The sequence below is a fragment of the Drosophila erecta genome, unplaced genomic scaffold (genome assembly GCF_003286155.1).
Source record: "Drosophila erecta strain 14021-0224.00,06,07 unplaced genomic scaffold, DereRS2 tig00000055-arrow-pilon, whole genome shotgun sequence".
NCBI lineage: Eukaryota > Metazoa > Arthropoda > Insecta > Diptera > Drosophilidae > Drosophila > Drosophila erecta.
Genome location: NW_020825200.1, coordinates 4,158,610 through 4,184,602, shown reverse-complemented (window position 1 = coordinate 4,184,602; position 25,993 = coordinate 4,158,610). Strand labels below are relative to the sequence as shown.

General features: G+C 39.4%; 1 protein-coding gene across 1 annotated transcript in view; it reads left to right on the top strand.

Annotated features, from left to right (window-relative positions):
- Window positions 1–25,993, top strand: part of LOC6542342 — a 91,129-nt gene that overhangs the window by 17,090 nt on the left and 48,046 nt on the right. Inside the window, exon 2 of the mRNA XM_026978431.1 lies at window positions 20,300–20,528. Coding sequence (XP_026834232.1) covers window positions 20,300–20,528 — 229 coding nt within the window. The remainder of the gene's footprint in view (window positions 1–20,299; window positions 20,529–25,993) is intronic.

Here is a 25,993-nt window from a genome sequence, read left to right as displayed (position 1 = left end):
AAACTTTGGCCAATTAATGGCATCATTGAATTTCCACTTGACTTTTTCTTTTTGGCCCTCAAAAACTCGCCCACCTCACACACATATATTTTTTGGATTTTATTTTGTAGCTGCCAAACTGGACGATGACTAGCCAAAGGGAGTTCAATTTTATATCCTTGGAACGTGGGGAAATGCCTCTTTCTTTGCCCCCCTACCCCTTCGCCATATATGGGTAAAAAGTTTGCTGGTGAAAAATGGTCCTTCGCATAGATCTTCTAGTGGAAAGTCTGAGAGTCTGAGTTTGAGCTGGGATAAAAGTGATAAATGAATTTTGCACAAAAGTAATTAAAAAGTAAAGGAACTCGCCTCGTGTGTTGTCTGCTGGCGAATTGGGGGCGTTGGAGGGTTAAAATCAGGGACTCCATCTAAAACTTTGCCATCAAAGAAATCTAATAAGATGTTTTAATAGTTGAACGAAGCATTTTTTTGCCTGAAACTAAGCCAATCAAAATAAAACAAATTTCCAGCGGAAGATTGATGGTAAAGGTATTTTATATGTTCTTGTGTTGAGGCCAGGATAATATTATATGTTATCAATATTATATTAGTTTTTTGCAGATTTATCTGAATGGATTCCAAATTAGTATTTCTGTTTAGCCTCTTGAAAAAAAATATTTACATTCCATTCGTGTGTGCAGGATTATTTTCGAAGCCTTAACTAAACTTGGTCCATTTTCTATTTCGGATTTCCAATTTAAATTGATGATGTTGATGCTGGTCTACTTCACACACACCCATACGCACTGTGGAGAAGAACGTTAGGCGCAAATGGAAAATGAAAATCATTTACTTATTAAATCCTTTAGGCAAACATTAATTTCCAGCCACAGAAACAAAAAGCGCCTAGCTAACCCCGAAAACAAGCAAACAGGCGAGGGTGGCGGGGGGTGGCGTGGGAAAGTGCTTTTCAGCAGGTGTGGAAAAGCGGGAAACTCGTGGGAGAGTCAGACAAAAGCGCAAATTAACAGTTTGATTTTCACCATCATCCTCCCGCGCTAAACAAAAACGCAACGAAAAATCAACACAACCAGCGCTGGCCAAATCAATTTGAGTGGCAAAGAGGAAAATCGGGCAGCGGTGGGTTAAGATGGGGCTCTGTTTTGGCCGGGGTTACCAGTTTTGGGGCAGCACTTTGTGAAAATCAACGAAACAAAATCAAAGCCCTATTGAATTTTCTACTAAATGGCATTTTGAAAGCAGCCAAACAAGGGCGGGCAGAAGAAAATGGAGGAAAAACAAACAAACAAACAAACGGAGGGCCGAAGGCTGCCCTTTCACCTCTGCCCCCTTAACACCCTTCTTCACCTATTGGGAAGTCATAGAAAAGTGCACGAAGTGTTACGAAATGCCAACAAGTTCAAAAAGCTTTGACATGTGCTAAAAGGGTTCTCCCCAAAAAAATATCCCCACGCATATAAATAAACGTGCACTGGCAGAAAAGTCTTAACACGTTCTGAAGAGAATGGTAAAATGTTTCATAAAATAGCAACGTTTTAAAGTATTTTTTTAAGGTAACTTTTTTAAAATGTAACTAATATTTTGCAAATAATTACAACAAATAAAATTCAAGTAATACTTGAAAGGTACTTACCATGCGTGTTGATCTCCAAATATTAGTTCTGTAAAGAAACAGTAAGAAAACTATTATTCTTTTATCAAGCAATTTGTTTCTATGTGTAAATACATATAAAAAGGGAAAGCCAGGAAAAATCAGCTACACAATATTTTGCCCAACACCTTTTGGGGTTCCAGCATTCTGACCACACACACGAGCAGAAACATAAACTCATATATGTGGCAGAGGTGTCACCTGCCTTTTGGCCGAGACTGTTTTAACCCTTGGCTGGCATGGGGGTGAAGCAGTTGGGGATGTGGCAGAAAGAGTGCGACACCTTCTCGACCTTTGTCAACATGCTCAACGACGTTCAGACGGAGTTTAGTTTTGACACGCTGAAAACCGTTGAGATGGCCGACGGGTTAAGGGGAGGCAATGGGGCGCGGACACGGAGTTAATAGGGTTAAGGGTTTTTGGGTCAACTCAAGAGTATTTTTTATGTGCGCGCGTAACAGCAATTGAAAATGGGAAATAATTTCCATAAATGTGTCATTCAAAGGCGACGCAAAGAAATAAATGGAAAAATAATAAAAAAAGGGTCAGAGATAAAGTCCCGATTAATATTAATGCCCAAATTATTGGATTAAAATAGATTTAGCCACTTATGCTGTTTTGAAGTGCTTCCATGATGGCAGAATCTTCTTCGAATGCAGCAAGTGATTATTATTCACCACAAAAATTGATTCCCGAACATTTTCCGACAAGCGGAAGCGGAAATGTCATATTCTATCTGCATATAGGAACATATAAAAGTATATGTATGTACTTTTCATATTTATTCCTGCACTTTCGCGTACTGGCATGACCAAAAATAATGGACCACGTTTCCTACCAAATTTGTTTGCGTGCCAATTTTTGGCTGCACGGTGCCCGAGCAGAAAAGAAAAGCAAAAAGAACAATCTGGGGGAAAATTGGAAAAATCGCGGGAATGCGGAGAAAAACTGTGCCAGTCATTACATTTATTGCGAGCACATTCAATATTGAACGAATGGCCCGCGTGGATTTTCTATTTGAAATTAACAATTCAATTTCATTTGCATTTCAATGGCAAAATGTGCCAGGCAAGTCGAGCCTCGTCCACCAAAGTGGGCGTTACCAATTGGAAGGGGCGTGGGGCGGAAAATGGACGAAAAGTGGAGCTTTTGTTGCAAGCGAAATTTATTTAACACTACAAAAATTGCAGGCAAAAGAATGTGAAAGCATTTAAATTGAACATAAGTGATGCAATGCAAGACATAAAAAAATAAAACGAATTTCCTTTTGACAAGCCAAATTTAAATGGCATTTTTACTGAGTTGTCTGAGTAAATTAATGTGAAAGGAATCCTTGGAGCGTGTGCAATATTTCAATATAAATGTACTCTCTTGATTTCAGGACAAAATTATTCGCAATTTAAAGCACTTTTTAGGCTTTTCTTTAAGGAAAAGTGTGTAATACTCTTACGGTTTTACAAGCTGGATTAATTTCCTACGAATTTCCTACATCTCAGCAGTTAAAGTTTTCCTCGATTTAAAATGAAGTAAAACAAAAGCTCTTATTCAAATCGAGAACACATGCCCATAAGGTTAAACTGATGCACATTTAGGCCGCACTTTAATAAAATATGTAAATAGAACAGAACACAGTATTCGAATTCGATTATTGATAGATGCGAATTGAACGAGCAATGCATTTTTTATGCATTAAACTTTTGGGAAAAACACTTTATTTGTCAATGGATTCGACACACTCGTGACAGTATTTATTTATATGTATCAAAGCGGTGAGATAGGCAATTTATAAATTGAGGGGAGCAATGAAGATAAGGGGTAAACTCGTTAGGCTAAATTGAAAATTACACAATGGAGGCGAAAACTGGATTTTATTCGATTTTTTTCCGGTTGATGGTCGCATAATTTATGCGCAGTTTGGCAGCCACTGGACGAGTGGTTGATAAATAATTAAGCCCCCAAAACACGCTTACAAATCTCTCTTCAATTATTCATTCAACAACTCGGCTTGCTGAGTGTTTCGCGGGCATTAGTGGGTTAAGGTTTCATGAAGCGGTGTGTGAGAAAGGGTAAAGTAGAGACTTGAAATCGGGATTCCCTATTTAGAAATGAGGTAAACTTTTGCAAGGTATAATCTGTTTCAGCCAACAATGAAGCCATTATTTATAAATAAATACCATAAATTACGATCTTTAACATTATAAATCATTTGTACACCAGAGCAGCAAAAAATATCATACATTTTTGTCCAATGATATGTACAAATTAATACAAATAGCATTAATTAAAATTTTTATTACTTTAAGCTCGCAAAATAATTGATTTCAGTTGTATGTCCAGCTTTTTCCCTTCGCAATGCGGCATCGCAAGCTGCGAAAAATAAAGGTATTCGATTAGAAGAGATGAATGTTAGAAGGCCTTTCACTTCTCAGCTCATTTATAAATTTCCATCATTTCCATCTGGGCAAGGGAAAGGGGTTAAAAACTTTTTCAATGTTTTGATGTGTTATTTGTATTGCCTTTTGGCTTGTTTGTTAATTGTGGCAACAAAAACAAGAATCATCAACAGGAGTGGAAGTGAAAGAATGCCTAAAGTTGAAGAACATTTTTCAACTTTAGCTTGCATTTGCCGAGTGATTTCATGAAGCGCATAATTACGCAAATTAGCATAAATGAGTGCCAAAGAAACTCCTTGTACAACTTCTATCCACTTGCCACATCCCAACTGAAAATGATAAGTTGTAAGAAATAAAAATATAAAATATTTTTATTCAAAAAACAAGGAAGGATAGGTTGGTTTTAAAAAAATAAGTATCCATGACCTGATATTGTTTTTTTAGCATGCAAGATAAATTAGTAAAATTTGCGAAGTAATATGGGTAATACAAATATAAGCTAAACAATGAATTTAAAACTAAAATATATTTTTATTTTTTTGTTAAGTAATTAACACCGTACCGATTACAGTGTAATTTAAGGCAACTTCTGACTGAGGAAATGCCTAAAAGACTTTTTTCTTCTTTGGTTATAAATTATTTTTGCAAATTTTATTCGATGCAAAAAAAGAAATTAAAACTGGCAACGGAGTAAGTTGCAAGGGAGTGCCAAGTGTTTGCCGAGCCGAAAAGCAAAACATTAAAATAACTCGACCCCCTTCGCAGTCATTTACAACCCCCTTTTACGCCGCCCGGCGTTCCAAAGAAAAAGTCATTTCAAATGTTAATGAGCTCGTGTAAATAGACAAACAATGGCGAAGAGGATTGCGATGGAAAGGACTTTCGCCTGCAAAGTAGTTAAAATTTTTCCAAGTGATATTTGAAAACCGAAAATGTAGCCGACAGAAAGGGACAACATACAAAAGAGAGTTGCATTTTATGGCCAACGCCATCAAATTTGCATGCTGAGCAAGCGAAAGAGACGGCAGCAGTCTGGCAGAAAGGGATGCAGCATTTCGGGAAGTAGGAGCTTCAGCTTGAAGTGGATTATATACCGAAATATTGTCCGGCAAGAGTATTTAATAACTTGACTAAATTTTCCCAGGAGCTTTTCCAACAGCCAAAACACGATGTTAACAAAGGCGAGGCAAAAATAAAATAAATAGAGTTCAGTGAAGTTGAATGTAATTTTAAAAAGAAAGCTTTAAAAATGTCAGGACCTTCCTTGAGGACTACCAAAAAATCTTAAGAATACTAAACGCAAACATGTGCTTATAATTCTGGTTGTAATCAAACCGTTTTCCTTTTCGATGATTTCCTGATATCTTCTAAGCACAATTGCCCGACCAACTCCCGTATGCAAAGCCCTCAAAGCTGAGACAGCCATTTTCAGCTTACCCTTCCCATTTCCCAATCAATCCCCACCTTCTGAGGGCACACATAAATCATTAGGGCGGCTGTGGCGTTAATTGTTTGACCAAAGTCCGGGCTCGGGAATCGAAAGGTAATCCACGGGGACGGGCAGGACGAGGGATGACCACCGAAGAGGACTCCTGTCAGAGGAACATTATTGATGGGGCCGAGGACAGGACAGCTCGGGCATAAATGATTTGATTTGAACGCTGGCTGTGGCTGTCAATCCAGCTGCTGCTGCATTGAAACAAAAATTGATTTTATACCAATACTTTCGCTTTCAAAGACGCTGTCAATGATATTTTCGAAGATAAAGGAATAAAATAATATATGTTTTTTACATAGCCAAGCCGTTTTAAATTTGTAATATGCTATATAAGTCATATTGTAGAATTTTGATTTCTAAAATTGTTTCAGAAATAATAGCATTATTTGGTAGATAACATTAATTCCCAATGAATGGAAACTAAATAATGTCCAATCAAGTATCACACCTAAAGGCGTGTAGGGAGTTTTGTTAGTTGGCTATTGTTTTCCTGACCGGCACACATGGCGTATGTGTAATACTTTTGCAGCTAATGGTGTGAATGAGAAGAGCCTACATTCATCAGCATGTGTTTCGTAGCAAAATGTAAGTAAACATACGACATGGTCAAATAGAGGCAGTCCCGCAACGGATGGTTTTGCTGTCGCATAATTCAATATTCGATGTCAATTGGTAAGTGTGAGTTTGCTTGTCTAATTAAATTGACACATTGACAAGTTCGTGCTCATTAGCCAAGACATAAACAACCAGCGAGTCATGTTATAGTTTGTTTCACGATTTTCCCCCACCATCGCATCGCCGCATTTTCCCACTTGCCACTTAGTTAGTTTTGTTTAGTTTATAGATTTGCGTTTATTTATGATACACAAGCTGCCCCCTAAAAAAGGGGGCGGGGCAGCACACGCAACACACACGTTAATAGGCCACACGCCATAAATCATTAAAGCAACCTGAAAGGGGGCGGTGCGATGGTCAGCGGTTCACAGGTCACTGTATCAGTATATCAATGCTACACGACCCACAGCCAACCGCCTCCCACTTGGAAAACTAAAACAGCAAACTTGGCTCGAATTATTTATATAAAAAATGGCCAAGCCACGTAACGCGTGATTTATTTACTAAACGTGCAACAAGGCGAAAAAACCTCAGCAGAAATTACAAGTGCCACGAAGGGATACACTTTTAAAATTTGCCTACAGGAAACCAAATCAAATTTAAAAAATAATAAATAGTTTCAAAGAATTTAAAGAGCGTTTTCACTTTGTTTTAAATCCAAGAAACATAGTTTGTATACATATAATAGTGTTGGAATATTTCATAATTTATTTTATAAATGTTTGGGTTATTTTTACAGGTGTATAATATGCGGATACTAAGGTTATGTCGTAAGATCCCGGGCATTGTCTGAGCGCCTTGTTCATAAATAATTTTTCTAAGCCGCCCCAACATGCACAGCAACATATGTTATGAGTTTTGGCCGTGTTTCTCGGGCTGCGGAGTATCTATAGAACCGTCATATATCTGAATGTTTGTGTGTGCCCGTGTGGGGTGAACCGACAAAAGCATTTGTCACAGTTGAACGCCGTTAACGGTTAACAAGAAAAAAAAAAAAAAACCAAAAAATGGGCAAAAGAAGCACCTTAATCAGTTCAGGGAGAGTAAACAGGGAACAAAAAGTGCTGGAGTTTTGCAGGCAGTTTTGTGGTTTTTGGGGGAGCTCACTGATTGCCAAACTTTAGCTGATTGAGCGCAAAAAATTCGCTTGCTGACGAAATAGCCACAAGTAATCAAGCAATCAATCTAACAAATATTTGACTTGTTGAAAAGGGAGTTGGGTAATTGAAATAACAAGCGCCATAACACTGATCAATGGCCAAAAAAACGTTTTTGCAGATTTAATAAAAGTTATGCAAGCGCACGGATTATGAATATATATGTTTGCCAAGCAAACTTTTCCCATATTTAAAATCATTTAATGCTACTTATTTTCCAATTCGCTGTATATATCTTCGAGCAAGCCTATCTTCACATTAGCTTAAGCATGTTCACACTAATTACCGTTCTGGGCAAGTCAACCCATTTTCAATCGAAACCCAACCCCCACCATAAATAGTTGCAATTGCGCGCTGTGCAAGCAAAATCATCATTTATGGCAGCATCTGTTTGACAATCTGCCCCCCGACCACCGCCATTCATTATCATTCGCTAATTGAGTCATCTGGCAGTGGCTTATCTATCATCTTATTTGTGTGGGCAATTTGGCCAGCGCCTTCCGCTGAATATCGTTTGAGTAATATCGGTGCTGGAACTGCGGGTTATGGCAGTGCCTTCCATCATTTTCCGGGAAATGAGCCTACACCACACACTCCTTCAAAATATATACGTATATACAAATATACATGTAGATGTACACACGCATCGCATCATGTTGGCCATTATTTATCTTTACTCCTTTTGAGGAAGCCTCTGCGTTTTACCCACTTTCAACTCGGCATGCTGCTTACGTATTTTTTCCAGATCCCCACAGTCGTGTATATTTTTGGCACAAATTTCCTTTCCGCTTCCTATGGCGAGTTTTTATGACAGCTACGCGAAAAACAGTTGAGCACCCCGGCACAAAAAATAAAAAAAAAAACAACCTAGTATGGAAGAAATTGTTGAAAAAATCTAGGCAAAAAAATGAGAAAATACCGTTTGAGTCCGCTCGTGCACACAGCTTGAAACAACATTTTCCTTCCCTCCCATTAGTTTGGGTTTTGTGTGGGTTTTCGCTTCTTGTTCTTGAGCATTTTCCGGGGGACAACGCACTTCCTGCTTCCGAGAGGCAAAATGGGGTTCTTGAACTTAGGCTGAAAAGATTTTCCGCACGATTTCTGCCAGCGATGCTAGTTTTTGACTGCCAACCGTTAACAGTTTCTAATTATGATAGGGAACAACTTGTAATTTTTTAAGATACAAGTTTGTCTTGAAACGTATTTTTTAAATATTGATGGGGTTCTTTTGTTTTTCCAGCAATTTCACTACGGTGCAGCGTTTTCAGTTGGCCTTTTTTTCTGCGTCCCGTTTGTATTAAGTCTTTTGGCCTATATATTTTTTTGGAACCAGCCGTGTGGTCATGTGTCATTTTGGTCATTTGTTTTAGACAAGCTCCCAGCCGAATGGCCCTTCCCTTCGCCCGTCCCCCCTCTCCTGCCCCCTGAAGTCCATCTGCACTGAAGTGCATTCAAACGTAAACGGGCTGCATTGGCCGCAAAACAAAGCGGGCAACAACCAAAAAAATATGGGGAGAGCGGCAGCGTTGCTGGGCAAAAGGGAAAAAACTAAAAGGCTTTAAAACCTAAAACACTAAAATTGCGGCCGGCAGGAAAACAGCAAAAAAATGTGTACCGAAAAAAATAATTGGTTTGTTTTGTGACACATAATTATTTATCCTCTAATAAAAAAGAGGGAAAAAAACTATTTATTTGTTATTAATATTAAATATTTTGTGTAACGCTTTTTGAGCAGCTGTGTTTCAAAAGAAGACAGGTGTAGTGTTAGCCGCGCAAAGATAGTATTCCAATTTTATATAATGTACGAGTATACCTGCTAAAAGTGTGCAACTGACATGCCGCTATTATTTTCCCGCGTGCAGAAAACCGAACCCCAAACTCCACTCAAGCTGTGTGCTAAACTTCAGCAGCACTCCGCCCAAAACCCCCTTTTTCAGCCGCTTTCTAGCCCCCTTTTGGCCCCCTCACCGCCGTCCATTCAGTCAACAAATATGTTCAACATGCCAGAGCTTGGTGCTGGCCCATTGTGTTTCTGATCCTGATCACTGCGCTGTGCATTTTAACGCTGGCTCCGCTTTTTTGCGGCTTTGCTTCTTTTTTTATTTTTTTTGGCCGGGGTATGCGGGAATTTGAATGGGCTTGCGACAGTTGGGGGCAGAGGAATTAATTCCTGTTTATTCATGGTGGATTTTGGGGGAGATCGAAGAAACGTTGAATGAAAACAAAGTTGGGAAAGATATGGTTACTGTTCCTGAACGGAAGGAAAAATACAAAAATCTAGACAATATTATGTCAGTGCAATACTTTAATGAAATAAATAGTAAAGCTACAGGTTTATGAAATGTTGTATTTATTAAATTCCCTTCCTGTAATTTGCAAAGTCACCTGTTAAGTATTTTACTTAGTGCCATCATTTCAAAAGCGCCTTTCGACCTTGTTCGCCTGTCTGCTGGTCCTTGTTTTGTCTTGGGTTTAACTTTAAATGAATTTCTATTATTTTTGTATTTATTTGAGCTTTGCAGTTGCTGGCATTCCCCGTTTCGAGATTTACTTGGTTTTCCCCTACATTTTTCCTCTGCAGCTCTGGATTCCTGTTCTTAGCCTCGTCTGTTGCTGTTTTATTCTGGCACTCATTGCTCTTGGCTTGGCTGTATTTCTTGTTTTTCCCCATTTTCCCCGCTGTTGTTTACTGCTGCACACAACTAAATTGGTATATCCGTTTTTATTAAGCAACATTTCCGGTTTCTCTGGAGCGTTTTGGCTGCACTGGAACCTCGAAGGAGTGGGTGGTGGGGGGAAAGTGGGTTGGAAAAGTGGGAAAAGAGTGGGCCACTCTCAGCCAGTGACAATTTTTCATGCTGTTGTCAGTTTTTCCTTCACGGAAATCTTACCCCTCGCAGTTCGTTAGTTTTCCCCTCGTCATGTGTGGGTTTTCTTGTATTTATCTGTTCTGTTAGTCTGCGTTTTCTATTGGATTTTTTTGCTCCTGATGCTGCAGGAGAAAAAATGGATCTCATTACGTATACGCATCGTGGCGTGTCACGTAATTCACGCTTGGCTGGCATCGGGCAATTGATTTGTGTTCTACATTGATTGCCCCACTGCCCCCGGGGCTAATATCACTAAATCCCCTCTGGCAATGACTCTCAAACTGGGGCGTACCCTTTGTTTTTTCTTCAATGGGGTTCATTATAATGCATGCATTCAAATTAAATTTGCTGGAGCCAGCGAAAAAATGCGAGTACAAGAAAAGGTTCCGGGCTCTAAACGCTCAACGCTTATCTGAATGAAAATCCTTAAGGACCTCATACATATTTACACAGTGAAAAACTGGCCTTGCTACGCTTGCAAATCCCACTAAATTTTACAAAATATAGATTTGAATGTTTTGTAAGTAACATGGCTGTTGTACTATGCAATATATTTATTTCAAATATGTAGTATAAAATAAGAATAACACAAACATTTCTGGACTCCACTGTTACGCTCAGTGCACAGATGTGTGAATAAAATTCGAGCCCTTTTCGTGTGGTCAAAAATGTTTAGCCACATTTAAACTTGTGCTAACCCAGTCTCTGGCACTCGTTTTCTATCCCTCTGGGGCTGTGTCAAGGCGCAAGATAGTTTCAAAAGTGATTTGGGTACACTTTCGGGATTTGGTTTTTGCCCGCCTGGGTTGGCCTTGTGTTTTCCCATCCTTTTTATTTCTGGTCAACGGCATATTAAATTAAAGCGTCTGGTCGTTGTCCCTTTTTTTTCTGGGTGTCCTCGGCCCAAGTGTCAGTTGCAAGTGTCAAAGGTGCTTCTGTTTTGAAATTATACTCGGAGCAACAAAAACATGACAACAAATTTGTGTGAATATGCGTTTCTATCTTTTACTAGATAAGAGTGCTTGTCTGTCCGGGTCGCTCAAAAATATGGAACAGGGCAAATTATGCAGAAAACGGAAAATATGAAAATAAAGACAAGGGTCGAGAGAGCTAACTGAAATGCTTGCTTGTAAAGTGAATCTGTTAGGAGATTATTCTAATGGAAAACTCATAATAAATACTGTGGAGTGAGCCAAATGGGGATGGGAAGTGGAGATTTCTTTGGGATTAAATGTAACGATGTTAAATGCTAAATGGTTGAATGTTTTGAAATGCAATAAAGTCCAAATTAAAGGGAAAAAATGTTCGCTTGAATAGGTAAATGAAATTCAAGAAGGGCAAGCTAATTAAAAGTCGAATTTGGGAAGGGCTTATAAAGCATTTAAGGAATAAGGAATTCTGCATTTTAAACTAGGTAAATAAATAAATATTTCAGTATATACTTAGAAATATTCACCACGATTCATATTGAAACTCAAGTTTTCAAGTCAAATTTTCTATTATAAGCATCAATTATTATTTAGTTTGGTAGTTTAAATGCAGATAAGTTTCTCATTTCATTACGTTATTAATTAACTTAACATATTTCAAACCAACTAATTAAGCAACCTAAAATGGCACTTTGATTTTTGAGGCACTCGTGGTTGTCAAACAAAATGCAACAAAGAAAATGCTCAATTAGTCGCGCTCTCTCCACTAACATGAGAATTTTCCAGCGACGGAAATGCACAGCACATACACACACATGCAAAATGGCCTAATTAAAAAGCATAATTTAATTAAGAGGCGTCAGCTGGCCGAGTTTGTTGGTGCTTGACAAAAACAGAAAGCGGCGCCGAGTGCAGGCCAAAACTTCTGCCATATGCCACAAAACAAGGACTCAAAATCCGCACAGCAGCGGTCAAGAAAATAGGGAGCAAGATGGCATGTGGAAAATGTAGCATTTTAAATGTATAAATTGTATACAAATGTGGCTTGCTATGGCAGGCTCTATCATTTAATCATTCAACTATTTAAAATCCATGTGCTTTCTTGGTTGTCCGCACTGTACGACCCTCTCTTTCTATTCGCAGCGTCCTGCCTCTTTCGCCTGCGTGTAAATGCAATCATAAATTTTGCGGCAAGTGCAGTTACAGCTGCAGGTTCATGTTCGAATATGGCGCTGCACAAAACATGACAAACATTCGGCATGAGTGCCTCTGCATGCAACATTCCGAATATTTAGCATTATTTAATTTACAACAAATTAAGTTTAACGTTTTACAACTTAACCGCATGATTTATGCAGCTCGTCCCACTCAATCACGGCAGCCTTTGACAATTGTCGAACAAATTATGCCAAATTAAATGCCCGGGAAAATGCTGAAAATGTAGTAGAAAGTGCATAGAATTGCTGGCAGAGGCAGAGGACAATTGAAATGGACTCTTGAAATTGCATTATGCAGGAATTGAGGTCAAGAGTCGACAAAAGCAACTAGATAGTCAGCGGAGATGCTTAGATACTGCTTAAGTAAACAAATATTCAAAATTGGTATATAAAAATATATATACTCAAAGCATATAAATGTTCAGTAATCAAGAAGTCTAGCAGTTTTAAAAATGCAATATTAAAATAAATATATATTACACTTTTATCTGTGCGTTAACTTAGAAAATTGCTGTAGATCAATATCAGCGGAATGAGAATCCCGATAAGGGATCTGAGTCCCCCATCTCTGCTCACCGACCTCACTAATTTGCGACACCTCGGAATTCCGTGTTCCGTATCTGTACTCCAATATCTTTGCCCAGCAAACTGCATTTGCATTCTGAGCTACCCAAGCGGACCACTTTTGGTCCACAGATACTCGCACGAGAAGGATGTGTGGTCACCACAGGCATATTCTCGAGCAGATTCCTGGTTTCTGTTGGACCCCTTAACCCCTGAGTCCCCAACACTCGAACACACAGTTCGGTCCATCTGTGCGTGCCTTATTGACTTGGCTTGGCTTTCAACGCAACTGAGCCGCAAAGTCAATTCTGTGAATGAATCCACAGTCTCTTAGCCAGCGGATATGAAGATGGACAAGGAGACACAAAACGGGGACTTGTACACTTGCAAAAACTATTTAGATATTTATTTTCATATTGCGTTTTGTAGCTGATTTTGTGAAACTTTTGCATAAAGTTGAAGGCTGACCAACTTAAACCTAAACTTCCATTGTTGCCCATAAACAGCCGCATGGCAATTTAGACGTTCTTGCAGTGGAAGACAGGGGCGTAGGCCTCCCCATTGCTTGCAGCATAAATGAAGTTCTAGTCGCAATGTGACGTTGATTTTTCATTTCAATTTTCTTGCCATTCGAGTGCTCCACGACCTACACGCTCCTTCCCCATTTTCGACCTCCCCGTTCATTGTCATCCCCATTCTGAAAATGTTTACTTTGCACTGGTCGCATATAAAACGGGGACCCGACTGCTTGACAGTCAGTCATGGGATCCGAGTGTTTTAGCATTGCTATGGGGATATGTCATCCCAAAGACCCTCGTTTTCCCAACTCCAGTTCTGCGCTATATACATACGTATATAAGAGTACATATGTATGTGTATGTGTGGGTTTTAGTTTGCTCGGTTGGCTTTAACTGTTGTTGATACGGTTTCCGTTTGTCTAAAGCTCCGTGCGGCACTTAAGTGAACTTTAAACACTTTTATTAATGGCATATTATGTAATATACGTGCCCTGGCTGCCGCGGCTTTTATACCACACCCCCATCCGTCTCATTTTAAGTGGATAGGCAACTTTTGCCAACATTACTAGCTGCAAATGTTTTAATTAAAGTGAAATTGGGTATTCTGAGTGGCACACAAGTCCTTACATCTTTCCATCCCTACCCCCTTGGCCGTTTGCCGTTTGCCGTTTTTCCAGGCTACCCTTTTTCCGCCCCCATCCTCATTTTCCCAACCAAATCCGCTGCAATCCCAACTGGCAGCGATTTAGCCAGATGTTACGCATACGCAGCGTAAAACTTTTCCCATGCCCACCAGCCATAAGCCACGAAGATGAGGAAACCATATTTCCATTTCGGGCACATTAGCTGCGCTAAAATATTCAAGTGGCACAGCGAATACTATTCTTACGTATATTACATTATAATCGACATTTAAGTAATACATATTTCGGTGAAGAACAAATTTCCATTTCTACAGCTCTCTATATATACAAATTTCAAAGTAACTGTATCAGAAATAGGCATAAAGAATTGTGGCAGCTTCCGAGACCAACCTATTTATAAGTAGCCCGGAGAATTAGTAGTATAGATCCTCTGACCGTAATCCCTGCAAATAATCCCGCTAAAAGCATCGCTGGTTTTATAATTCCAGATCCCCGGCGGTTGATGTAATTGCCTCTGCTCAACCTCCGCTTTTCCACCGCCCATTTCCGGGTTTCCACTCAACGGCGTCCATCGCTTAGTCATCAGCCAGATTTCCCGCATTTCCCATTCCCGTGGCTCGAGTTTCCAACAATTTCCCCCTGACTCGGCGACGGCTAAGCAAATACTTGGCACTGGCTACATTACGCATACGCAACGTTTGCAGTTAATTTGCAAATGTTTCACATGCCGACTTATTAATGAGTTGTCTCACCGGCTGTGGCCATCAAATGGTTCGCAAAAGAGGGTCGAGGGGTAAAAGAATTCATTACGGATCTTCAGTTGCTTGTTTGCCTTTCGATTGACTGCCGATTGTTCATCGAACGAACGGATTGCAATCCACATTTTCCTCCTGTATCGCTTGTTATGCTTTATGTGCAGCAAATATTTGTCACAAAAGAAGGCCTGCTTGTTGCGAGCTCACTGAGCAAAACATCTTTCATTTTAAAATAATGAAATATTTAAATTGAAAACAGTTGGATTCTAGAGTTGCAAGTCATGTTATTGTTGAAAGGAAACGATTATACGGCTTACTAACTCATTTTTCCAAGTGTAGGCGCTTTGCACGCAGTTCGTGTTGCAGTTGCAGTTGCAATGTCTTCTTAAGCGTATGAACTGCCACACATGCTGCAGCAAAGGCGAACGCAAACACTCTGGATATGGGATGGCATATCCCTTATGCGAGTTCTTATCCCAGCCGACAAAGGATCCTCCCAGTTGCTTTGAGAGCACCACTAAAGACTTATGGCATTAGAGCACAGTAGCAAAAGCAACCGCAACAACTTAGCGCATGTCAGCAACACATTACACGGAACACAGAGCCATAAACTTGAGTTTATGACCAGAGTTGGAGGGAGCAAGTTGGCTTGCAAGGGGGGCTTACGCAAAGTACGTCTATAGCCATTTTAAAAGCACCTCAAGCTGTATCCCTAATGTTCATTCAAGGAAGTAACGACTTTTCCGAGAAATTAAAAACGAAACGATTGGAATTGGAATTGGAATTGGACTAACAAAATCAATTTTCGTTTATATTTCAAGGATTAAGATAGCAACCAGAGCGCACTGAGTCATTAGAGTAATTGTTTATTGGTGGTGCAAGACTTGTTTTCCCGGAAACACATTAGAAAAGTGCACCTTTAAGCTAAGGAAACTTTTTAAGTGTCATGGCCATGCTATTTTTAGTCCAAAGTCGACCAGCTTCCATATAGGTTAGGCCAAAGTTAATCCCCTTCAAGTCCAAAGCTACGCCACTGACCCAGGAATCTCTCACATATACGTGTAGTTGATTTTCAGGCAGCAATTGCTATTGTTGTAATTGTTATGAGTAAGAATAAGGGGGTATATGGGGTTGTGCAGCAACTCCTAGGTTAAAAAGTAATATATTTTACAACAACAATGGCAGGAGGCGAGACTACATATTATATTTATATGCCACACACACACACACTAACAAAACACACAAGAAAAACAACAATGGCTGATGTTAAGAGCAGGAATTCGCATTAAGCTGAACGAAAAGCAAAAACTGGTCAGGGAAAATGGAAAAGTGGGTTGGGTATAGGAAAATCCTGGCGTTGTCTCAACAACGACCAAGGGAAAGCCACAAGTAAACGAGCCAAGAAGAAAACAGCTTGTTTTAAGTGTAACACACGCTCCCACATTAGTTGCATTTTGCTGGGTAAAATCGTTGCACCCACCTCAACCCACCGCTTTTCATTTTGTCGGCGTTGTAGCATGAAATCTGTTTTAAAAACTCCAGACATCACACACAGTGCCCGAAATGCCATAATTCTTGTCTACGCACAGCAGTCTGCCTCACTTTATGCGAAATAAATAATTACAAACAAGTCAAGCAGACACCGCCAGAAAATGATGCACAAGTGTTAGAAGTTTCATGGCCCCAAAAAGGGGATATGTTGTGGCAAGAGGATGTGCAGGATACTCGAGTTGCTGCTGGGGAAGTTGTAGCCAAAGTGCAACACTTCGGTTGATTATGCCATCCTCTGAAAGCCATAAGTACATTAAATAGAACCACGGTGTGCCTCATTCCGCGATATAGTAAAACACTTGGCTAAAGGGTTGTGAAGGATTCATACTTAAATGCGAAATGAATTGATCTTGAATTATAAAGCCATATATAAACTAATATAAAGAAAAAAAAAATCGACACATTTCTTCTTTCAGCTTTAGAGCATTTCAGCTTCGTTTAGAATAGGCCATTTATCTATTCCCACTTATTTAGCCCTCTGATGCCAATTGTGTTTGTAAAGATGACGCGTCGTCGACCCCAACGAAGTCCAACTCGACATAGGCAACACGGAGGAAAAACCACAGCCACAGCCACAAAAACTAAAAAAACTAAAACAAAAAAAACTATAGTGTAAAGTGAAAAAGTTTCATTTTTTTACGAGTATGTGAAAAGTTTTTGTTGTTTGCTTTGGGTTTGTTTGGGTTGCATTTGGCCAGACTTGACTTCTGCTTTGGCATCTTTTTGGCCCAAACGAACTCAGCCTTTATTTTGCCATCTTACATGCACAGCTGGAAAAATGAGATTTCCCAAACAATGAATAATCATGAAAACAGAACTAAATACCCTTATTTATTTAGCATACATTTCCAGTTTGATCTCAACAGCAATGGATGTTATCTATTTAGTAATTAATCAAGCATAAAAAAACAATTTAAATGCACATTTTTCTAAGTGCAGTGCGCACTTGCATTTATGAATGTTTAAGCATTTTGAGTCGGGCTGAACCCATCAGAACTGAGTGGAGATAAAGTTTTCAGTCCTCAGTTCTCCAGCGAACAATTGAAAAATTCATAAAGCGAGTAGGAAAAGTGAGACGATGGAAAACTTTACCGAAACTCTAATGATGGCTAATTATTACAGAATACACACACACGCACACACACATATGGGCCGGAATAAGTTTTCCCGCTGCGAATGAAAACTTTCGTATGCAAACAAAGTTAATTTACATTTTAAAATCCATCAGATTGCAAAAGCTTGTTTAAATAATTGCAAAATACATTCCAGCCTTTAAGCAAAAAATAAAAGTCACACGAAGGAAATGCTGGAAAAAACTTCAATACATTTTATAGAGAGTTTTTCCTCGAGCTCTGGCCCAAAAAAATTGTATTTTTCTTTCGACACACTCATGGTAATTTAACCACCTCCCCGCTTCCAGATCCGAAATCAACTTATATGCAGTAAATGAAATCTATATGCATATGCATTTCATGCTTTTGTATGCTCAAAGGGGCGGCGAGGGCGTGGTCATACTAATTGAAGGCCCTCGAGGGACAAGCTGCCCTCATTCATAATTATTTGCAGGGAAATATGTAAATCGGTAGCCAAAACAAATGTTAAACACGATACCCAGTCAGCTCGATTTTCTGTTTATATTGCTGAGCTTTCAAATTATCTGCGTTGATCCAACACGTTTTTTTCACTCAGTTTAATTTGATATCGCTGACAAATACCACTGATTAGATGATGAATATATTCTATAATTTCTGAATTTTTGCTGTGGAAATGTCCCCAAGGCATAACGATAGAAATCACTGGAGTCCCATTACACAAATTGTTTACAAACTTTTTAAAGTGGGTACATGCACTGTTTTCATAACCAGAAGCAGAGAAAACTTAAGTTGGAACTAAAATAAGAGGGTATGTGCAACTCAATTACATAATCTGCGTCATAAATAACATGAGTTTGATATACACCATCAAATATCAGAAAAGTATTTAGTGAAAAATACCAACTTAAAGCAAACAAATGCCAACAATCCTGTTTTCCTGAATATTCAAAACTTTTTTGTGTTGCCAACTGTTAATTACAATAGCAGGATGGGCCAAAGTTTCTACATGATCGAGCTAAAAAAGGATAGCAGCCGCTGGCGAAAAAACGTAGCATACATTTGAGCGTTCGGGGCAATCGAAAATGCAGCCGCAGTGCTTTGAGCTGTTTGCTTTTTGTACTATGCGTTTTATACACCAAAAATCCGAACACAATAAAGCTGTTGCTTCTCTTAAATATATAGATTTATAGTAGAAACCCAGTGCAACAATGTTGGGTGAAATGGGAGAGCATTTTCCACAGACTTACATGTATGGATGGGCAGATGCACAAAAAACAGATTTGCTTCAACAAAATACATGAAAATTGAGCGGAGTGGAAAAACAAGGAAAGCGGAGAATATAAAAAGCAGGAGCATACAAAAAACTAAAATTCAGGCAGACAAATTAAAACTAAGCGCTGCATGTGCAAACAACCGCCCCACATCCCACCATTTTTCCAAACCCCATTTTCCGACCAGCACTCGACCCAATGGCGTCCACTCGACCATTTGCTCCATTTAGCTGAATACACACTCGAAAAAAAAGGGAAAACTCCCCAAACTAAACTGCGCGCTTAGTTTTATTTGACCGATGCTGCTAAAACTGTAAAGCGACCACAAGTAAAAGCTCCAAAGTTTCACTTCCCCCTACCAAAAATGTATAAAAAAGGAACGAACAACGAATTGCAGCCAGCGAAATTTGATTGGAATTGTTTTCAGAAAACTTATTTCGGAAATTTTGCACCATCAATTATGTGAAAATACTTTCGAGCTTATGAAAAACGCGGAAATTCTCATGTTAAAATTTTATTGAACGCCCACAAAAAGTCTTCGCATGCAATATACATTATTTTTTGGGTACTATATGCCTGCAATAAATTTTATCTCGATTATTTCCGGTTAATTTGATTCTCTGAGAGTTTTTCTTTAGTTTCAGCAAGAGATAAAACATTTTCGAATAACATGCCATGAATGCGAATACAAATTTTTTATATTTAAGGCATCGCCTTTATGAAAAATAAGGTACAAATATGCAATACTTGGAACTTTAAATACATTTAATATGATGTAATTTGCAAGCGTTAAAATAGTTGAGATTAGAGTTAAAAATTACTTTTCCACCTTTTTCACCTAATGGCATTTCTAAGCGGACTTTATGGGTAAATAATCCCCCAATTTGTGTGGAAATTCTTTTCGGGAACACAAACCAATTTGGATGCAGTTCTTCCACTGCCTGGCCATTGTGTTATGGTTGGCGTGGCATGTGAATTATTCATTTTTGTGGTATAGATTTACAATTTCTACGAGCTTCTACAATACCATTTCTTTTTTGTATTTATTTTTTTGTGGCATTGTTGATTCTTTATTTTTGGCGCATATACCATTGCTACTGCTCTTCGGATGGTATTGATTTTCGTTTTTGCTCTGCTGCGTTAATAACAGTGAAACAAAATAAATCAAATCAGTTTAGCAGCAAGGATATATCAATGTTGTTATATGAATTTGTGTTGGATTTCGACGGGTTCTCTCTTAATTAAATGTACGCAGGCTGAAATTTGCACAAGGTAATTGAATTGCCGCTGCCAGTTATCCGGAAATAAATGTTGTATGCCTAGACTGGGAGAAACCAGAGTCACAAATATTTTAAAAAACCTTAAAAAACATTTAAGATTTCGAGTTTTTAAATATTCATATGCGCCTTTTACCACTTAATAAACAGGCACATATTGGGGAAAAATAAATATTTACGGTATAATAAAAAGTGCCATTAAATCATTCGATCTTAGGGCTTAAAATATATTGCTGCACTCTTTTTTGTAGAGTATTGTTAAATTTATTTGGCTGTTTTGCGTGGTGTAATCAAGCTTGTGTGTTATTCCGTGTCGTTTCAGGTCAACTTTGGCTCTGGATTGGCCTGATCTCCGGGGACGACTCGCTGGACACGCGTGAGGGCGTCGATCTGGTGCTCAAGTGCCGCTTCACCGAGCATTACGACTCAACCGACTTCACCTTCTACTGGGCGCGATGGACCTGCTGCCCCACATTGTTCGAGAACGTGGCCATTGGCGATGTGCAGCTCAACTCGAATTATCGGTAAGTTTGTGCAATGGGCCGATAAATCACGGACACAGGCCTGGCCTCATAAATTCCGCGCTGATGCCTGATGGCTGATTGCTGCTGCCTGATGGCTGCTGCCTGATGCCTGATGCCTGATGGCTGATGGCTGTCAATGAGGCAGCCGGGGACGTCCAGGGCTAAGGACATTTATTTAATTGCCGTCCAGGGCAGGATTGTTTTCCCTTGCGATAAAAGATGAAGGATGCGCCACCCAAGTCTCGGGCCCTCGACTGTTAAATTTATTAAAATTGCCAGCGACAACGTCATCGATGCCATTGTACATCATTAAATGTTCATCTGGCTGGCGATAATTCATTGCCAACAAGTTGATGGCTTCCCTTTTGGGCCCTCAGTGTAGCCTTTTCGTGCCTTTAAGCCATCTGGCGCATCTGTTGGCCCAGGATCTAGGCTGGTTGGAGAAGTTTATTGCTATACAATGCATGGATATCAGAATCAGAGGCTCAAACCTGATTACGAAAGTTGGTTACTTTTGCTAATGGGCAACATGGCAAATCATTAAACGTTTACAAAAGTTCTGTGAACATTTCTGTTGTATCATCAAAATGATAACACAAAGGCGTATACTGTTTATTTAAATACCATCTTATTTTGAATGAAAATAGCAGTACAAAAAGTGCAGCCAGAAGGTGTTTGTATGGGGGTGCTGGTAACACGTTGCGTATACGCAACCTATGAAGTATGAAAAACAAGTTGGAAAAGCAGAAAGGGCGTCTGAAACTTTTCGAACCGTTCAAATAAAATAAGTTGAATACTTCTGAGACCCCTGCAAGCATATTTATTTATTAATCATAATAATAATTTTCCACAGCATTTTGAGCGTGAATAAGCAACAACAACGAAACGGAGGCAAAAACACAACAAAAATAATAATAAAAGATGAAGGGAGTGGGAAAAAAACATTCAATGCGGCGTATGCTGCAAATCGTTTGGAAAATTTCAACAGGCCATTCAAAATACATGCCAGACAAAGAGCCCATCACAAGGTTAAGGGGGGCGGTGCAGGGCGTGGATGTGGGCGGGGCCGAGGGGCGGAGACCACCAGACGACAAGCATAATAAATAAATGATCCAGCAGATACATGTACTGCATGTTGCCGCTAAGTAGCAGCAGCCACAGGAACATGCAAATGCCAAAAACGTGTAAGCAGCAAAATGGAACAGAACAGAACGGAGCAGAACAGCCGAAAATGAAATAAGAATTATTATAACACAATTTTGCTAATCGCCCGTTAAACCATTTGCTTGATTTATGTGGCCCTGGGATTTCGACTAATGGTGCAAAACAGGATGAGGCAGACAAATATGTTAAAAAAAAAGGTGTGGGATGAATTTGGATATTTGAAAAGTGGGTATTCCACTTAGGGAAATCAATGAATGAAGAGGATATCTGCTTTTTTAGATGTGTCATGTCTCAGATCATCTAATTTAATTCGGTAATACCAATATATCTTTAATGACAAAAAAACGCTAAGTGAAACGTTTGTATATAAAAATGAAACATTTTTTGACAGGCTTAAAGTAATATTCTTGTGTAAAGTGCGGCCATTTAAAATGAAATCTCTCCAAACTGCCCATCATACTACATCCTCACTCAAAAGCAAAGGAAAATTCTTGGGTTTTCAACTCAAGTTCTAGTTGTTAAAAGGCCATCAGATTTCTTTCTTCCCTGTTTTTTTTTTCTCCTTTTTTTGTACAGCCATACATTTAGTCATTGACAGGAGGCGGTGCACAAAAGGCAATTGTGATCCTTAAAAGGCGTGACCGGTAGGAGCAAAAATCCTTACAATTTTTTATGCCCACAGCTTGCACTGGAGATGAATGGGTAAAAAGTAGTGAGAAAGAAGGTTTGCCTGTTTTTCATTGACATCGAAACAAAAGGCTAATTGGGATGTTAGACAAAAGGCGCTGCAACTCTGGCCGATTTTTTCCCAAGGTTTTACCTATTCGGAAAAAATAAAAGGGGAATTTGCCTTTCGGAACACAACAGCAGCGGTGGCAGCCAAAAAGATAAATTGTTTTTTAAATGAATTCAATAAAGCGTGCCATAACAAAATACCAAATACTCGTACACAAATACAAAATACGAAATGCGAAACACAAAAGGCTGTCGACTTTCGGGGAGATTTGAACATAAAACGCCTATACAGTCGGCATGGCTTATTTGCATTTCAATTTGCATAAGTGAAGCGAACTTCCACATACCTATATAATATATATATATATAGAAATATATATATTTTTCCATATCTCCGATAGATGTCGCATTGTGGGGGAACAACACACGTGTTGCCGTTTCCAGAGCCCAAAAAGTCAGCATTTGATCTGGGCATTTTGATGTATGTCTGCTGCCAAGGTAAAGGTTAAACGTTGACCCGCATAAAAAGGCAAACATTCTGGGAAAACTGGGAAACTTAGGACCATCCATTGATAACAACAAGCTGCGTTTGCATAAATAGCTGAAATTATTGCCCCCCATCCATCACCCAAAATCCGAAATGTGTCAGCTGAGTCGCAGCCCACATTAATAAATACAAGATTTACATACACAAACCAATAAAAACACAAGTTGGCTGGAAATCACCGAATATATTAAATACTATACTGCTATGTTAAAGTATAAGTATAAAGAGTTTATAAATATGCTGATTTTTTCGAATATTTTTTATGTATGATTGCGTATTTATACACCATTTATTTTATTAACCTACTTATTTTATTAACATAGTAAGTTTACTACTTCGTAGAACATTGCAATATAATAAAACTATTGAATACAAAAGGCAAAACCAATACCACCTCTTTTCAATACCACAAAAATATTTTAAGCCAATTCAGCCTTTTGATTCCTTTTTACCCGTGGGAATATCAAAATTTTTGCCACGGCAGAGGGACCACAACAAAGACTCATGAGGCTGTGCCAAATCAAAATTAAAAATCGATAGACAGCATGAGTTTCATATTAAATTTCTTTTAGCACAATTGAAAAATGCCTCCTACTGATGTTCCGGATGCTTTCAATCTTTCTTTTTTTGTTTTTATTCTTCACGTTCACCGCTTTTATTTTTATTTTTATTCTCTGTGCTGTGTATTTTTGCTGTCTGTTCAGTGAAAAGCAAATTTTTTGATTGTTTTGCACGCTCCACCAGCGAAATGTTTGCGGCACTTGAACAACAAGGGGCGGCCATCACGCAAAATTCCAATATCATTCAACAAACAGGCAGCAGCGCAAATAAAATGCGGGTTTGGGCAACATCCGAGGTTGTTAAGGTCATCAAAATGACAATTTTCGGAGGGGGGGAACCGCAAAAGATAAGAGCGATATATCGGACGATGGTCAAAGAGTCGGAAAACGAACCAATCCCAAACCAGATTCAAACAATCCATCACTCAGTCTCTTTGATTGAGCGGGGCAATTGTGAAATTTGATTGATTCCCAAAACTTATTGGAAATTAGCTGGTCAAGTGGTTAGTTGGCTCAGAAGAGGCGAACTCAATGACTTTTCAATATACGTTTATATGTTTCGTTGTAAGGCTAACCAGCCGCATTTGTCAATACATAATTGATGGGAAGTCTAACAAAAACATTACTTTAAGTTCTGGTAACACGAGTATTATATGTTTATATTCTATTTCCCAGCCAAAATAGCTATAGGCTGATAGCAATCTCTTTTGAAACGCCAATAAATCAATTCCCAAACAATCCCCAATTAATCTGCGGCCCAAATGCGGTTCGCAGCCGTCAAGAGCTGTCCCAAAAACTGACCAACTTGATTTCGATATATCAAAAGCCCTTGCAACGAGAGCATTTAATGATTTCCACTTTGCGCGACGCATTAAATGACTTTACGACCTAGGACACAGATTTCCCAGATTTGCCCTATGGAATGCGCAAACCCCAAAAGGGGCTTAGTGCGCTCCATTTTGCCATGCCCCCGTTGATCCAAAAGCGGTTTTGCCCCACACCCTTCACTCGACACATTTGCACATTTGCCGGCAATGTTTTGTTGTTTCGGTGCTCGTGGCATTGCGTAAATTAATTTCAGTCGCTAAGCGTAATTTAAAGTTAGCTTAAGCCCGCAGACATATACATACACACGTACACACACGTACACGCAGAGAAACATTGTCGCAAGATTTAATTTTAAATAATTTACTTTAGGTAAGTAAGGTTAGCAGAAAAGTGCATTGCCAAAATTTACAGCGGATGCGTTCTCACGAAGCCACAAATTCTAGTGCGTTATGCCTAAAGTTTTTCCCAGTGTACGCACACACTTTCGCAGCATAAACAGGACTCACAGCAAACGGTCTTAAACCCGTCGCTGCCCCATGCAAATACGCACATGCCAAGGGAGCATTTCAGGAAAGCCTGGAAAGTGAAAGAAATGGCAAGGCAAGGCGAGGCCACCAGAGGAAAACTGTGGAAAGCAGGGAAAAATGCGAGGGGTGCTGTGGTCGGCGGAACAGAAGGTGTCCGACCGCCCGCCGGCCATGTGAAGTTCATAAAGCTATGGGGCAAACCGAAAACCGAAAAGAGGAACCGGGGCGAGAGAGCCGCCGCCGGAAGTTGTCCGCCGTACGAAGTGCGACTTGTCAACGTGTACTTCCGGCCGCCATTCTTCGCCGCAATAACCGCACAACGGCAGGGGGATGGCGGGGATGGTGGAGGTCTTGGGGCAGAAACGCAGGAGCCGTGGCCATGACACACAGGAAGCAGTTGGCCCGCTCTTCGCTTCCGTCAGAGTCGCCAAACTTTATGAATAATTCAGTTAAAAGGCCTTTTTTTATTGCCAGCATTGTTGTCATTTGCTAGCTCACACTTGGCCGGTTCGAGTTTAAAGACTCGCAAGTGCAACTTATTTAATTAAATTATGGATATATATACACATTGAAAAGCGTTAATTTTACACTGAGTGTATGCAGGAAGTTTAAAAATTGCTCAGCTTACGTAGGAATTTGCATTGTTGTAAATGTTACTTAGTGGTTAGTGATAACTATTAACATTCTTAAATTCCTATTTAATGTTGTTGCTCACCTCTTTAAATAGTAATTTACTATAAGAGTGCCCCAAATCAAACAAATATCTAAATAGACCCTAAGTCACAGCAATTAATGTTGTAAATATTTACCTAAAATTGCCAAATAGCTTGACAGAATGCGTAGTAAAATGCCTTCTACAGCACATTACGCATACGCCCCGTATTGCACTGGGTGATGGCGTGGGAAAAGACAGCGGGTAAAGTTGATGTTGCTAAATTTGTTGTTTATTATTTGCTCGCTGTTATTGTTGCCAAGTCGTCGACAATGTCGCCGGAGGCAGAATCAGAATCTGAATCTGAATCAGAATCAGTAGCGAGCATCCTTTGGATGGCCCTGTCTGTGGCGCTGTTGTTTCGGCGATGTTTCGACGTAAGTGATTTGGAA